This window comes from Neofelis nebulosa, chromosome 15, assembly GCF_028018385.1.
Source record: "Neofelis nebulosa isolate mNeoNeb1 chromosome 15, mNeoNeb1.pri, whole genome shotgun sequence".
In the NCBI taxonomy this organism is placed as follows: domain Eukaryota; kingdom Metazoa; phylum Chordata; class Mammalia; order Carnivora; family Felidae; genus Neofelis; species Neofelis nebulosa.
Window position 1 is genome coordinate 73,636,971 of NC_080796.1, and position 14,111 is coordinate 73,651,081.

Consider the following 14,111-nt stretch of genomic DNA (forward strand, 5'->3'; position numbering starts at 1 on the left):
CCCCACCTTCTCCTGCCTTAGGAAAATCAGTAGCACACTCTTCGCCAGCATTCTAGAGCATCGCTGCTCCCAACGACCCCCAAACTCACCAAGAGTGTTCATGGGAGAGTTTGCTCCAGTGTAATGGCGTTCGTGGTGATGGCCCTCCCAGACCTCCCGACGCTTGGTCTTGTTTGAGCTTCAGAACAAACTTAGGGGAATGGATACATAGTAACCTCCTTTACCAACCAGGTAAACTGAGGGTCGCTTAGAGAAGTTATGTGGCTTGCCCAAGGTCCTTTAGCCAGAAAGTAACAAAAGTCAGACCCGGCGCTCTGGCGCTCTCTGCATGACACAGTGTCAAGTGTCTCCCACCTGTCCACCCCCCTGCCACCCACCCCATCCCTCCAGGGAGCCCCATCAAGGACCCCAGGGGATCACGAGCAGGCGGCATCTCTCCCCGCAGCCAGGATCTGAAAGGGGACAGACCGGAAGTTAGCTCTGCTGGACACAGCTCTTGGGAGCCGCCATCCCAAGCCAGACAGCGGGCTTTGTGAGGTCATGTGAGAATGGAGAAGCCTCAGCCTCGGTCTGCACTGACTCAGTACCTCTGTTCCCCATCCCTCCCGGGCCAATTCCAAAGCGCAGTTGGCCTGGGGACAGGGGTGGGGTATTGGTGGCAGGGCCTTCTGGTCACTGACCCTGTTCCTCCGCCCACCCAGAAGCCCTCTCCTTCTCTGTGCTCCCCCAGCTCTCTGGCTCCTCCAGGGCTGGGGCGGGGTGCTGACACATAGCAGGTACTCGGTTCATACTTCGTAGCCTAAGTTGGATTTCCGTGAGCAGAAGATCCCCAAGTCTCCCCTTTTGACCCTGCCTCCCCTTTACATACTGCACATCTTACTTGCCCCTCACTACCCAGCCCCAGGACCCCCCCCCTCCTCCAGAAGGCCCGCCCAAGTGCTCCCACCCCAGTGAGCTCTCCGCTTTCAGAACTGCAGAACCCTCAAGGGAACGTTTTGAGGATGCAGAGACTGTCAGTAACACGTTGGAACGGGATCTGGCACATTCCAAAGGCTGAGTGAATTGGAGCTGCTTGTGAAAAAGAGCGGCACCTTCCGGGCCTGATCTGTTCGCCACCAGGGGGCACCCTCTGCCCAAAAACCCCCTGACACGGGGTGGGGAGCAGGATGGGGCGCCCCGTCCGGAGCACGGGGATGCGGGGGGGGGGGGGGCTCCGCCCCCCCTGAAAAGTGGGTCTGAGAACCTCAGGTCACCCGGAAGAGCGGTAGGAAGGCCGGAGGTGAGTCACGGGGGCGCGCACCTTTCTCCGGACCTCTCGGTTTCCCGGGGCGTGAGCACGTGCCGGGCGGTGTCCCTCTGTCGTCTGTCTGCGTTTCAGCAGGGTGAGCACTTGCTACCTGAAGGGCAGGGACACGTCCGGCAGCCCCGTGAGACTCCCACCACTGCCCCCATCGTATGGATGAAGAAACCGAGCCTCCGAGGAGCGCAAGAAGCGGTGCCCCTCCTGAGACGCGCCCCGCCGCCGCCCCGGGCCCCGGGCCCCCCTTCCACCGGCCCCGTTCTGCGCACAGTCCGCTTTTATGGGGGGGCTATGACCCTTCCTCGCGGCCTCCTCCCTCAGAAGGCCACTGCGTGGCGTCTTTCCCCGCGACTCCAGCACGGCGGGGCGGGGCGCAGGGACGCGGGCCGCCCCGCTTCCCGAACTCCAGGGGTTAAGGCCCGGGTCCCGCCCCCTTTCCCGCCAGCCCGGCGGGAGTATGAATAGCCCCGTTCCCTCCGCGGACGTCCAGTCGCCGGGCTGCTCCTCGCCCCGCCCCGTCATTGTCCCCGCCGGACTCCCTTTCCGTCCCCCGTCCGTCCTCGGAGCTCCGAGAGTCGCTGGCTGCCCCCGCCGCCCCGCGTCTCTCCACCGTCGGCGGGCCAGCCTTGCGAGCAAGATGGAGGGCTGCCTGGGGGAGGAATCTTTGCAGATGTGGGAGCTCAACCGGCGCCTGGAGGCCTACGTGGCGCGGGTCAAGGCGCTGGAGGAGCAGAACGAGCTGCTCGGCGCGGAGCTCGGGGGCCTCCGGGCGCAGAGCGGGGACGCCTCGTGGAGGGCCCGCGCCGACGACGAGCTGGCGGCCCTGCGGGCGCTCGTCGACCGGCGCTGGCGCGAGAAGCACGCGGCCGAGGTGGCGCGCGACAACCTGGCGGAGGAGGTGGAGGGCGTGGCGGCCCGGTGCCAGCAGCAGCGGCGGGCGCGGGAGCGGGCGGCGGCCGAGGCGGCCCGCAGCCGGCGCGAGGCCGAGGCCGAGAAGGGCGCCCGGGCGCGGCTGAGCTCGCGGGCGGCGGAGCTGGAGCGGGAGCTGGAGGCCGTGTGCGCGGCGCACGAGCAGGAGCGCGCCGCCCTGAGCGCCCGGCCCCGCGCCCCCCGCCGCCCCGCCGCGCCCCGCGGGCCCCCCGCGCCGGCCCCCGAGCTGCACGAGCTGGCGCGGCGGCTGGGCGAGGCGTGGCGCGGGGCGGTGCGCGGCTACCAGGAGCGCGTGGCGCTCATGGAGGCGTCGCTGGGCCAGGCCCGCGAGCGCCTGGGCCGCGCCGCGCAGGGCGCCCGCGAGGGCCGCCTGGAGCTGCGGCAGCTGCGGGCGGAGCGCGGCGGCCTCCGGGAGCGCCGGGCCGCGCTGGAGCACAGGTTGGAGGGCCGCTGGCAGGAGCGGCTGCGGGCCACCGAGCAGTTCCAGGTGACCGCGGGGTGCGGGCGAGCGGGGCGGGCCCCGGGGGGCCGGCGGGGGGCCGGGGGGGGGGTGGCCAGGGGATGGGAGCGGGGGCGGAGGTCTGGCCACTGCCCTCCTCCCTCCTACGGGGGGGGGGCGGGTCAGGGGCCCTGGGTGTGCGGCCACCAGCCCATCTCCCGCGTCTAGGCTTCTCAGCTCTCCTCGCACATTCCAGAGGCCTGGGACAGCTGCTCCCCCTCGCACGCACGGTGCGATGGGACCAGCAGCTGAGAAAACAGCCTCCTGCCTGGGCCAGACAGAGGTCCCCCCTCCCCCGCCCCGTCTCTCTGAAAAGAAAGATTCCAGAACTTGTGGGAAGCGGAGGGGGTGGGGGGGCTGGTGTGAGGACCAGGAGACCGTGATTGGGACCGGCGGTTGGCCTCCAGCCCTGCGGGGCCCCAGGCCTCTTGATGAATGGTTTTTCCTTCTGCTTCCGCTTCCACTCCGCCCCCCACCCAACCCATCTCCTCTTCTCCTTCCCCTCCCCCTTAAGGCGGGAGAGGGGCAAGAGGGGCCACCGTCCTCCTCTTGGGAGGGATTCGGGCGGCCCCAGGCAGAATCTGCTCTCCAGAGAAGTCAGGCAGGGGGCCGGAGGCCGGGCCGCCAAGGGGGCTGCGGGTTGGACGGCAACCGCCCCTTCACTGGCTGCCTCTGGCTTGTCCTGCAGCTGGCCGTGGAGGCCCTGGAGCAGGAGAAGGAGAGCCTGCAGAGCCAGATTGCCCAGGTCCTCGAAGGTCGGCAGCAGCTGGCACACCTCAAGATGTCCCTCAGCCTGGAGGTGGCCACATACAGGTATGGGTGGACCCGCCCGCCCAGGCACACACACACACACACCCCCGCGCCCGAGGCAGAGACACCACCCCCCCCCCCCCACCAAGGGGCTCAGGGCCATGGGTGCTGGTAACTGTGCTACCACTAGATTCTGTGATTCTAGACTGATCCCTGCCATACCAGGCTGTGTCCCCCCTGAGCCTACCTGCTCCCCCGTGGTCCAGACCATAGAAGCATCCAGTGCCAGGAAACCCCTCAGGGAGAGGTGATGTTGCCGAGGGGGACGGCCTCAGGAGAGACAGCTGGACATGTGTGGGGCATCTCCATCCAGACCCTCCCCCAAGGGGCTGAAAAGCCCAGTCTGTGTGTGTGTGCTCATGCGGAGGGGGTGATGTCCCCGGGCAGCCCCAGAAAGGAGGAATTGCAGGTGTGGGGGGCGGGGTGGCGCTGACTCACCACCTGACCTGGGCCTCTGTCTCCCTGTCTGGAGACGGGACATGGGCCGGGTGACATCCAAGGCCCCTTCCACACTGACTCCCCCTCAAGCCCCAGGGCCCCGGCCCTGCCTAGCCCTTCTGCTGATCACATTTCCTGTTGGCTCCAGAAAGGCTGAGACCGAGGAAGGGCTGGTCCTGAGTCTGTGGCCTTGGGCAAAGCCACAGTCTCTTCTGGGAAACTGGTCTGCTGGGCCGAGGACCCGGTGATGAGCCCGAGGAAGGGGCTTTGCCACGGAGGTGGGAGGGCAGGGCTAGACACGCTATGAGGACAATGCCCCCAGAATTCACAGGCCAACAAAATCAGGGGGCCTGGGACAGGTTCAGGAGGGCAGGGGAGGCAGGGCCCAGAGAGGGAAGGCCAGTGAGGGTCTTGGGACGGGGAAGAGAGTGTTGTATGGCCACGGAGCCCAGAGCCCAGAGAGCAGGACAGAGGTGTGACCATGGCAGACGCTCATCAGACTCAGAGCCCTTGAAGAAGAGTAGAGAGAGAGTAAGATGTTCAGCATAGCTTCCCCCTCCCCTATCAGCCCCCTCCTCCTCATTCCCCGTGGGGCACTGAGGCAGGGTCATGGACACAAAGGCCTCCGTTGCCCTGAAAGGCTTGGGATCCAGAGTGCTTAGAGATCCCAGGATGAGGGCCTTGATCCCCAATCAAACCACTGAGGGGAAGGTCTGGGCAGGCTTAGCCACTGGTTTTTGAAGCATGAAAAGGATTTAGAGAGAGAGCGCAGAATTCATTTGCTTTTGTCTGTGAGCAGCTTTGGGGGCCCTGGGGGAGAAGGAGGGAGCCTATATCCCATGGGAACGGCCTGAGAATTCCCATTTCCCCCAGGAAGCCCCCTACTCAGACCCTCCAGAAGGCACTGTGGACAAAGGCAGCAATTAGCATGAGAATCGGCCCCACAGGGAGGATGAGATCACTGGCCTGGGTGTGTGTGTGTGTGTGTGTGTGTGTGTGTGTACACACACTGTGGGAATCTGCTTGTGTCTGTGAGTCTAGCCCTGTGTCCCAAATAAGCGTGTGGTGCCGTGTGAACCAAGTGTGTGATACCTGCGGGTCTGTGTCCGTGTGCTTTCACGTGTACAGCCAAGTATAACCCCACGTGTGGCTTTTGTGTGATAGCGGTGACAATGGAGAGGAAGCCTGTGGGGCCAGGGACCGCAAGCTCAGCCGAGTTCTCCGGGGCTGGCTTGCCTGCAGGCCTTTGGGCAGAGGAAGACTGACTGACTTTTCCTCCCTCATCCCCAGGACCCTCCTAGAGGCTGAGAACTCCCGGCTGCAGACCCCCGGCAGTGGTTCCAGGGCTTCCCTCAGCTTCCAGGGTAAGAGGAGGGGGGCCAGATTCCCCCAGACTCTCTCCTTCTTTGCTCTTTATACCCCGGAGCCATTCCTCTCCTGGGAGGCAGGTCTAGGTCTTGACCCCTTGGCCTCATCAGCCGGGTGTGTACTCTCAGCTCCACTAGCCAGTGGAAGGTGGGGGCAGGGCTCACGGCACTCTTGCTGGAAGTGGGGGCCCCTGCCAGTACCTCCTGACCCTGTTTCTTGCCCTCTGCCTTTCCAGACCCTAAGCTGGAGCTGCATTTCTCTGGGACGCCAGAGGGCCGGCATCTGGGACCTCTGCTCTCTGCCCTGAGCCCTACTCCCCTCTCCTCGCCCTTGCCTGATACCCTGGAGACACCTGTGCCAGGCTTTCTGAAGAGCCAAGAATTCCTCCAGGCCCGTACCCCAACCTTGGCCAGCACCCCCATCCCGCCCACACTTCTGGCTCCCTGCGCTGTTACAGATGCAGAGATCAAAACCCAGGATGCCCCCCTCTCCCTGCTCCAGCCGCAGCTTGGGAGGCAGTGGGCTCCAGAGGCCATATGGGCTAAAGCCAAGGAGGCCATCACTACCAGCATCCTGCCAGGACCAGAGGAACCCGGGGGTGAGCAACAAGAGGCCAGTGCAGGCCAGTCCCCTGAGGATCATGTCCCCTCAGCCCCACCCCTCAACCCTGACCGCCCTAGTTTAGAGGCCAAAGGTGGAGAACCCAATGGGTCTGGAATGTCCAGCAGATTCCAGGAGGAAGGTGAAGGGCAAATTGGGGGGCTGGCAGAGAAAGAAACAGCCATAGAGGTCAAAATGGTGAACGGTCTGCAGCAGGAAACATGGCAAGGAGATGGGGGTCTGAACATGAAGAAAATCCAGGACTCCCAGGGTCCTTTGGAAAAAGAAACTCTGAAGTCTCTGGAAGAGGAAATTCAAGAGCCACTGATGTCTCTGGAAGAACAGACCCACGAGACACTGAGATCTCTAGAGAAAGAGAATCCAGAATCTCTGCGGTCTTCAGAAGAAGAGATTTTAGACACATCTAAAGGTCTAGAAAAGGAGAATCAAGAGCTATTGATGTCTTTAGAAGAAAAGAATGCAGATGTAGTGAGACCTCAAGAAACAGAGACTCTAGAACTACTTCAGCCTGTAGGAAATGAGGACTCACAGACATTGCGATCTCTAGAAAAGGAGAATCAAGAACTAATGAGGTCTCTTGAAGGTACTCTAGAGACATTTGTATATCCAGAGAAGGAAAGTCAAGAATTAGTGAGGTCTCGAGAAGAGAACTTTGAGTCAATGAGAGATCTAGAAAAGGAGAACCAAGAGCCCCTGAGAACTCTAGAAGATGGGAATCGAGAGAACTTGAGACTACAAGAAAGAGAGAACCAGGAGTTTCTGAACCCTCTGGAAGATGAGAAGCACAAGACCTTGAGAACTCTAGAAAAAGAGAACCAGGAACCACTGAGGTCTCTGGAAGAAGAGGACCGAGAGACAACGAAGCCTCTAGAAAAAGAAAACCAAGAGCCAGTGAAGGCTCTAGAAGATGAGAACCAGGAGACATTGAGACCACTAGAAAAAGAGAGCCAGAGGTCCTTGAGGTCTTTAGAAGAAGAGGACCAGGAGACAACGAAGCCTCTAGAAAAAGAAAACCAAGAGCCAGTGAAGTCTCTAGAAGATGAGAACCAGGAGACATTGAGACCACTAGAAAAAGAGAGCCAGAGGTCCTTGAGGTCTTTAGAAGAAGAGGACCAGGAGACAACGAAGTCTCTAGAAAAAGAGAACCAAGAGCCAGTGTGGTCTCTAGAAGAAGACCAGGCAACATTGAGACTTCTAGAAAAAGAGAACCAGAAGCCAGTGGGATCTCTAGATAAGAACCAAGAGACATTGAGACCTCTAGAAATAGAGGACCAGGAGCCAGTGGGGTCTCTAGAAGATGAGAACCAGGAGACATTGAGACCACTAGAAAAAGAGAACCAGAGGTCTCTAGAAGAAGAAGACGACCAGGAGACAATGAGACCTCTAGAAAAAGAGAGCCAGGAGCCAGTGGAGTCTTTAGAAGAAGACCAGGCAGCACTGAGACTTCTAGAAAAGGTGAAACAAGAGCCACTGAAGTCTCTTGGAAAAGACCAGGAGATATTTCGACCTCTTGAAAAAGAGAATCAACAGTTGTTAAGATTCCTAGAAGAAGAGAGTGCAGAGGTGATGAGATCTCCGGAAACAGAGAATTTAGAATCACTCCAGTCAGCAAGAGAAGACTTGGGAATATTGCAGTCTCTAGGAACTCAAGAGCCGCTGTGGTCTCCAGGAGAAGTGAATCAGGAGACAATGAAACCTCTAGAAAGGGGAAGTCAAGAACCACTGGAGTCAGTAGAAGAGAACCAGGAGACATTGAGGCTCCTAGAACAGGAGAACCAGGAGTCCCGGAGATCTCCAGGAGAGTGGGGCCTAGAAAATTCGAGGCCTCCAGAAGGGAGAGGTCAGGAAAGTCAAAGGTGCCTGATAGAGGAAGAGACCCCGGAGCAGGCGAGGAATCAGGAGCCCCCGGGGTCTTTGAAAGAGGAAAGGCAGGAGTCCCCGCTGTCTGCCCGACACCAGGGGAGGGAAGAGAGAGTGGCGGACCAGGAACTGGATCAGGAAACGCCCCCCGGTGGGGCCGCAGGGGGCAAGGAGGCCGAGGCAGAGCTGGGCGTGAGGGAGTGGGGTAGCCTCCCCGGGAAGTCCGCGGGGCACGGAGAGCTGCAGCTGGCGGCCGCAAGGGAGGTCTGGAGCACAGGGGAGGGGCGCCCAGGGGGCCCTGAGCCCGAGGAGCAGAGGGTCCCGGTTGAGGGAGCCAGGGGGGAGGGAGGCCCCGAGGGCTTCCAGGACCCTGAAGGGCAGCCAGAGCAAGCGGGGGGCCCGGGCCTCCGAGCTCCCCAGGGAGTGTTGGAGGGGAGAGACCTGGTGTTGGAAGGCGGAGAAGAGGCCCCAAGGGATGGCCAGGTCTCAGAGGTCGCCTCGACGGCTGTGGGTGAGGCTGCTTCGGGCAGCCAGCAGGGACCAGAGCGGGAGGTGGTGGTGCCACCCGTGGGTGAGGAAGGTTTGGAGGCAGAGAGGAGGCAGGGCTTGGAAGAACCCCAAAAGGACCCAGAGGAGGCAGCTGCTCTGAAACCAGAGCTTTCCAGCCCGGCTGGGAGGAGCACAGACCCCCCGGAGCCTCCCAGAGGCTGGGAGGAGTCGGAGCCCGAGGGCCTCTGGGGGGCAGAGGGGGCGTTCCCTGCCGAGACCCTGTGCCGCGCTCTCGGCGGAAGTGGTACCCCTCAGCCCGGGCCCCAGGGGCCCGAGGACGCAGGGGAAGAGGCAGTGTTAGAGCCAGCGTCGCCGCCCAAGCCATCGGAGCCCCGGTCGCCCACCCCAATCCCTGGAGATGCCCCTGGGCCCCAGCCCCTGGCTGCGGGGAGCCAGGAGGCTGGCTGGGGGCTGGAGGGCCAAGCGGAGGCTCTGGGAGGGGTGGAGGGGGAGCCAGAGGAGCTGGGTTCTGAGGGGAGCCCTGAGGATCTCCAGGAGGAGGGGGAGGAGAACCGAGAGGACAGCGAGGCTGATGAGCTTGGGGAGACTCTTCCTGACTCCACTCCCCTGGGCCTCTATCTCAGGTCCCCCGCCTCCCCCAAGTGGGACCTGCTTGGGGAGCAGAGGCCCCCCCCTCAAGGGGAGACCAGAAAGGAAGGCTGGGATCCTTGTGTGCTGGCCTCTGAAGAGTGTGGGGCCCAGCCAGGGGAAGAGGAGGAGGGGGAGGAGGAGGGGAGGAGGGAGGAGGAATGCGGTCAGGACTCTGACTTGTCAGAGGAATTTGAGGATCTGGAGGCTGAGGGTTCTCTCCTTCCTGGGGTCCCCGGGGAGGCTGTGGAGCCTCCAGGCCAGAGGCCTCAGATGCTGCTGGAGCCTGCAGCCTGGGAAGGGGATGGGGAGTCTGATGGGTTTGCAGATGAGGAAGAGAGTGGGGAGGAGGGGGAGGAAGACAAAGAGGAAGAAGAGGGGAGGGAGCCAGGGGCTGGCCTGTGGGGCCCAGGGCCCTCTGTCAGCACCCTCCGCGCTCTGAGTGGCCCTCAGAGAGGGACCGTCCCGGGCTCTGAGACCGTGGATGTCAGCGTTCCCTGGGACGACAGCTCGCGAGGCATAGCAGCCGATGCCGGTGAGGAGTCCCAGGACAGCACCGAGCCCGAGCCCTCGGGCTCAGAGGAAGAGTCTGACCCTACTCCCTTGGAGAGCGAGGACCCAGTCCCTGGCCCTCTGGAGAGCCGCTGTGGGGTGGGAGACACCCTTGGGGTCAATGGCCGGGTCCCCAGCTTGAAGGAGGAGTTAGAGCATGTGAATGGGGGGGTGGTAAATGGGCTGGAGCAGTCAGAGGGAGGAGGGCAGGGAGAACCAGGGGGCCCCCAGGGGGACCAAAGGAGCCCCTTGGAGGACGAGGAGGAGGGGGGTGCCCTGAAGACTCCTTGGGCAGGACCTTCTCTTCACCTGGGCCCAGGCCAGTTCCTGAAGTTCGGTCAGAGGGAAGGAGACGTGGAGTCCTGGTCCTCGGGCGAGGACTAGAGCGAGAGCCCCTCTCCCCTCACTGAGGACTTGGTGGGGTGGGAGTGGGGGCTCCGAGCCCCCTCCCTGCTCAGAGGCAGCACCCTTAAGTTATCATCTCCTGACCTGTGGTTTCTGTCCCTGAGGCCTGACTGGCCAGGGCGAAGCAAGGGGTGGCACAGGGAGACGCTCCAAGAACAGAGGCCCCCAGACCCTGCGAAGGGGCCACCCTGCCGGCACTGTCCCTCGAGGCTTAAGCCAGCTGAACCGCTGTAGGACTAGGCCCTTTCCTGACACCCCCTTTCTCCCCCTCCTGCCAGTGGGGGAGGGCTCCTCCCGGGAGAGGGGGCTGTGGCACCCTTCACCGTGATGTGCCCCCTCATCGCACCTTCTTGGGGTGTCTGGCCACCCATGAGGGTGTGTTCCCATGTCCTGACCCCCTGTGTTCCTGCCCCCTCGTGTCTGGCTCATCCCTGCCTGAATAAAGTCATGCTTCCACCTACCAAGTCTGGACGCCTCCTTCCCTAATTTGGGGGTCCGCAGGGCGGGCAGAGTGACTGGGGGAGGAAGCAGGGTGTGCTAGTGCCAGGGCCCGGCCACCCTCTGAGGACAGGAGGAGCCGGACGACCTCGTGGGACCAGGGGCCGGCCGGGCGGCAGTCCGGGTGACCCCAGGGCTGGCAGAAGCCAGGCCCGTCATCATCTCTACCCACAGCGCTGATGACAGGGGATTAGGCCCAGGGCCGCCCCACCTTGTGCACCCCCCACCCCCACCCCGGCCCCTCGGTGCCGCCAGTATAATGAACCCCTTGCGTCCAAACCCAAACAGTTGTCTGGCCTGGCCTGTGATGTCTCCTCCGAGTGGCCGGGTCAGAGCAGGATCGGGGAACAGGAGGCCCGCTCTGCCTCAGTCTGGTTGCGTGGCCTCTGGCCAGTGTTTGACCTCTCTGAGCCTCAGATTCAGCCACATGGTGAGGGGCGCTGGGCTGGGGGGCAGGAGGAGGCTGGGGGGAGCGGGAGCCGCGGTTTAGATCTTCCCCGGGACTTGCCTCTCGAAGAACGATGCTGATGTGAGGGAGGGGTAGGCCAGCAGGTGCGAAGGACCCAGGGGGCTATGCTGTCAGCTGGGGTTTGGCCTGGGGTCCCCCCCACCCCCAGCCATAGCTTCTCCCTGCCCCCATCTCTCTTCCCAGGAGTCCTCTGGGTCCCTGTGGGGGCAGAGGGAGACGGGTTCCTGGATGAGATGGGGCCCTGGAGCCTGGATGCCCAGATAGAGAGCAGGCCCGGCCCAGGCCGTCCCTCTAAGTGTCCCCGGTGGGGGCGGGGGTGGGGCTGCCCAACAAACGTTCCACATTTGGAGGCAAGCCCAGGTCCCGGAGCGGGGTCTTCCCCTCCCCAGGTCCAAGGCCAAGGGCAGGGGGACAATGAGAGGGGAAGTCCCAGCCCCGCTGGCCCCCACTCAGGACCTCTGGCCAAGGAGGGGTGGACAGGAGGTGCCCTGATAGAATCGTACTGTCTGCTTCTCTGCACACGCCTTTCTCCTTCTCCGCTTGGGAGTCTCTGTCTCGGGGCCCCAGGCCCCCATGTCACACACCCCCCTGCCCATGGGTTCAGGATCTTGGGTGTCCCCACCCTTCTGGCCAAGCCCCCTCTCTCCTTCCTGCGCCCACTGCTGACAAGGCCTCGTCTGACCCTGCTGGGCATCCAGGACAGTAAGGCCGACTCCCTGCCCCTCCGAAAGGGACAGAGGAGCACTGTGCTTGATTTCCCCAGGCCCTCGGGCACCACCGCCTGGGCGAGGGGCCAAGGACAGAGGCCACGCCAAACAGTCCTTCCCTGTCCCCGGTGCCCATCCTGCCCGTTGACACTGGGATCCCTGGTCCCCAACAGAGCTACCCACACGGTCCTAAATGGGGGTGGGAGTGGGGAAGGATGCGAGTTAGAAGTGAGGACCTTCCTAAAGGGGGTACGGGGGTACGTAGCGGGAAGCGTGTTCTCTTTGGAAATGGCAGTGTGTCTATGCAGCAGACAAACAAGGGTTAGACAGTAGGAGGGACACTCCTGGTGGGGATAACAGCTGTGAGTGTCACTTTTCGATAAATATTTGCTGAGCATCTACGTGCTGTGCCCCATGCAGATCCTGGGAACCCAGGGTTCCTCGCTCCCTTCTAATTGAACGAGGGCTTCTGAGTGGAAGTCATGTTTGAAAACAGACGATTAGGAGGCTGTGGGAGCACAGAGCAGGGGACCTCACCTGATCTGGGCTGAGGGAGTATGGGGACAGGTGGAGGGGGATGCCTGCCCCAAGAACCTGAAGCTGGCCAGTGGGGGGAGGACGTGGAGGAGGAGGAGGAGGAGGAGGAGGAGGAGGAGGAGGAGGACGGAAAGGATCTTAGAGGGAATAGCATGTGCAAAATCCTGGTGCAAGATGACAGAGTCTGGGCATGAGGAGCAGAAGGAAGGTGTGTGTGGCTGGAGGTGGAGAATGAGGGGGAAGAAGGCTCACAGTGAGACTAAAGAGTCTGAGTCACTGGGCCCAGGCCTCACCAGGTGGCCAGGAAGTACACGCTTCTTCCTGGGGGAACGAGGAGACTCTGAAGGGCTTGGGGTCATCAGGTTGGGCATGACCAGGTTTGCATTTTCAAATGCTGCTGATGGGTGGATAGGAGGGGGCAGGAGTGCTCCAGGGAGACTGCTGCAGTGGTCTGGGAGGGGCATTGGTGGCGGTGGGCACAACGAGGGTGTACAAAGGGAAGCAGGTGACCTGATGTGGGGGATGGGGGCTGATGTGGCCGCAGAGGCTCCCAGGGTTTTGGCTTGGGCAGCAGGAGAGGGCCGTCCCATCTTCTGAGCTGGAGCATCCGGCAGGAAGTTGCGACCTCCAGCAGAGAGGGCCAGGGTGGAGACAAGAGCTAGAGGGTGGTTGGCCTAGAGGTCACCTGGAGAGAGCCCGGGACGGAGTCCCCAGGTACCTCCCCGCAGAGAGGACATACTTGTGCAGGGCCCGCAGGAGAGGTCAGGCAGTAGGAGGACCCCGTCATCTCAGCTCCAGGAAAGCACCACTTTGGCCAACACAGTGCCTCTGGGGGCCCTTGAGATGGAGGGATGGACGGATGGACGGATGGATGGACAGATGGATGGATGAAGGAAGGAACAGACTAAGGGCTGTGATGGAGTCAGACCTCGGAAGCACTTCGGAGGGTGGAGTCCCCAGAGAAGGGAATGATCAGGCAGCACCCCCCCCCCGCCACCCCCCCTTCCAACACGAGGACAAGTGGGAGGTTATTCTGGGGCCTCCACTGAGTAAATATAGCCTCTGAACTGGGTGGGGGTGGGGTGGGGGGCCGGAGGTGGCTTCCTCGGTTTGTTTGGGGCACTTCCTTATAAGGCTGTGCCAGCTGAGGCGCCAGAGGGTGAGGTCAGGGGCTGAGCTCTCCATTCAGCCAGGCTGATGCTGTCCCTGTCGCTGCCACGGGCCCCACTGCCCGCCACCCGCCGGGGTCTCAGAGGAAATCAAAGGCCTGGGCTCTGGGCTCCGGCCCAGGGAGCTCAGACGGGGCCTCTCAAAGGGCCCCGCGGCCTTCCTGCCTGCTGTGCGAGCCCAGTGCAGGGGTGCGGAGGGCGGCCGTCCAGGGTCCCCTGAGAAGGTGGTCCTGGGTCTCCCCTCAGTGCAGCAGTTGCTGTGGCTCCCAGAGTCTCACCCGTATTCCTCCCGCTGCAGGCCGCCCCTCTTCCTCTTACAATCACTCAGATTCACTCACTGCTTCCAAAGGCCCTGGCCCTGAAGTCCCCCTCAGTCCCCCTCTCAGCCCCTCTTTGGGGACCAGCTGCTGCCACTTGACCCTGTGGTGTCTCAGCTGCCGTCTGCTCTGCCGTCCTTGGCAGCCAGGGAAGGAGGAATGTGGTTTAATTTCAGCTGGAATGTGCCCTCTGGGCTGCCCGCCGGCGGGGGAGGGGACGGGGACCGGGCCCACCCAAGCCCAAGAAACCCAAGAGGATTCTGGACTGGGGGACAGGCTCCTGGGTCCCCACCGGGCCCACTCCCACCCTGCAAGGGAGGCTCCGGTCCAGGACGCATCCGACAGGCTGAGTGTTTTTCAAAGCTGGGGCAGGAGATGCTCTTTGTGAACGTGGCGAGTGCTGACACACAGGACCCAGGTGCCACCCCTGAGTCCGCAGGTATTCGGGAAAGACAAAGAGGGAACCTCAGGGGGCTGATGCCCCTGGCTCAGGG

General features: G+C 62.5%; 1 protein-coding gene across 1 annotated transcript; it reads left to right on the forward strand.

Moving 5' to 3' along the window:
* The first annotated feature begins 1,774 nt into the window (after positions 1 to 1,774).
* Positions 1,775 to 10,380, forward strand: NES (nestin). Its single transcript, XM_058700349.1, has 4 exons — positions 1,775 to 2,717; positions 3,418 to 3,542; positions 5,268 to 5,341; positions 5,581 to 10,380. The coding sequence occupies exons 1-4, from the start codon at positions 1,938 to 1,940 to the stop codon at positions 9,897 to 9,899; spliced, it is 5,298 nt and encodes a 1,765-aa protein (XP_058556332.1). The 5' UTR covers positions 1,775 to 1,937; the 3' UTR covers positions 9,900 to 10,380.
* Positions 10,381 to 14,111: the final 3,731 nt, after the last annotated feature.

Bases quoted from the DNA above. Each gene is read 5' to 3' on its own strand.
- NES (XM_058700349.1), top strand. From the start codon at position 1,938: ATGGAGGGCTGCCTGGGGGAGGAATCTTTGCAGATGTGGGAGCTCAAC. The intron at 2,718-3,417 runs GTGACCGCGGGG...CTTGTCCTGCAG, and splicing joins GGGCCACCGAGCAGTTCCAG to CTGGCCGTGGAGGCCCTGGA. The intron at 5,342-5,580 runs GTAAGAGGAGGG...CTGCCTTTCCAG, and splicing joins GGCTTCCCTCAGCTTCCAGG to ACCCTAAGCTGGAGCTGCAT.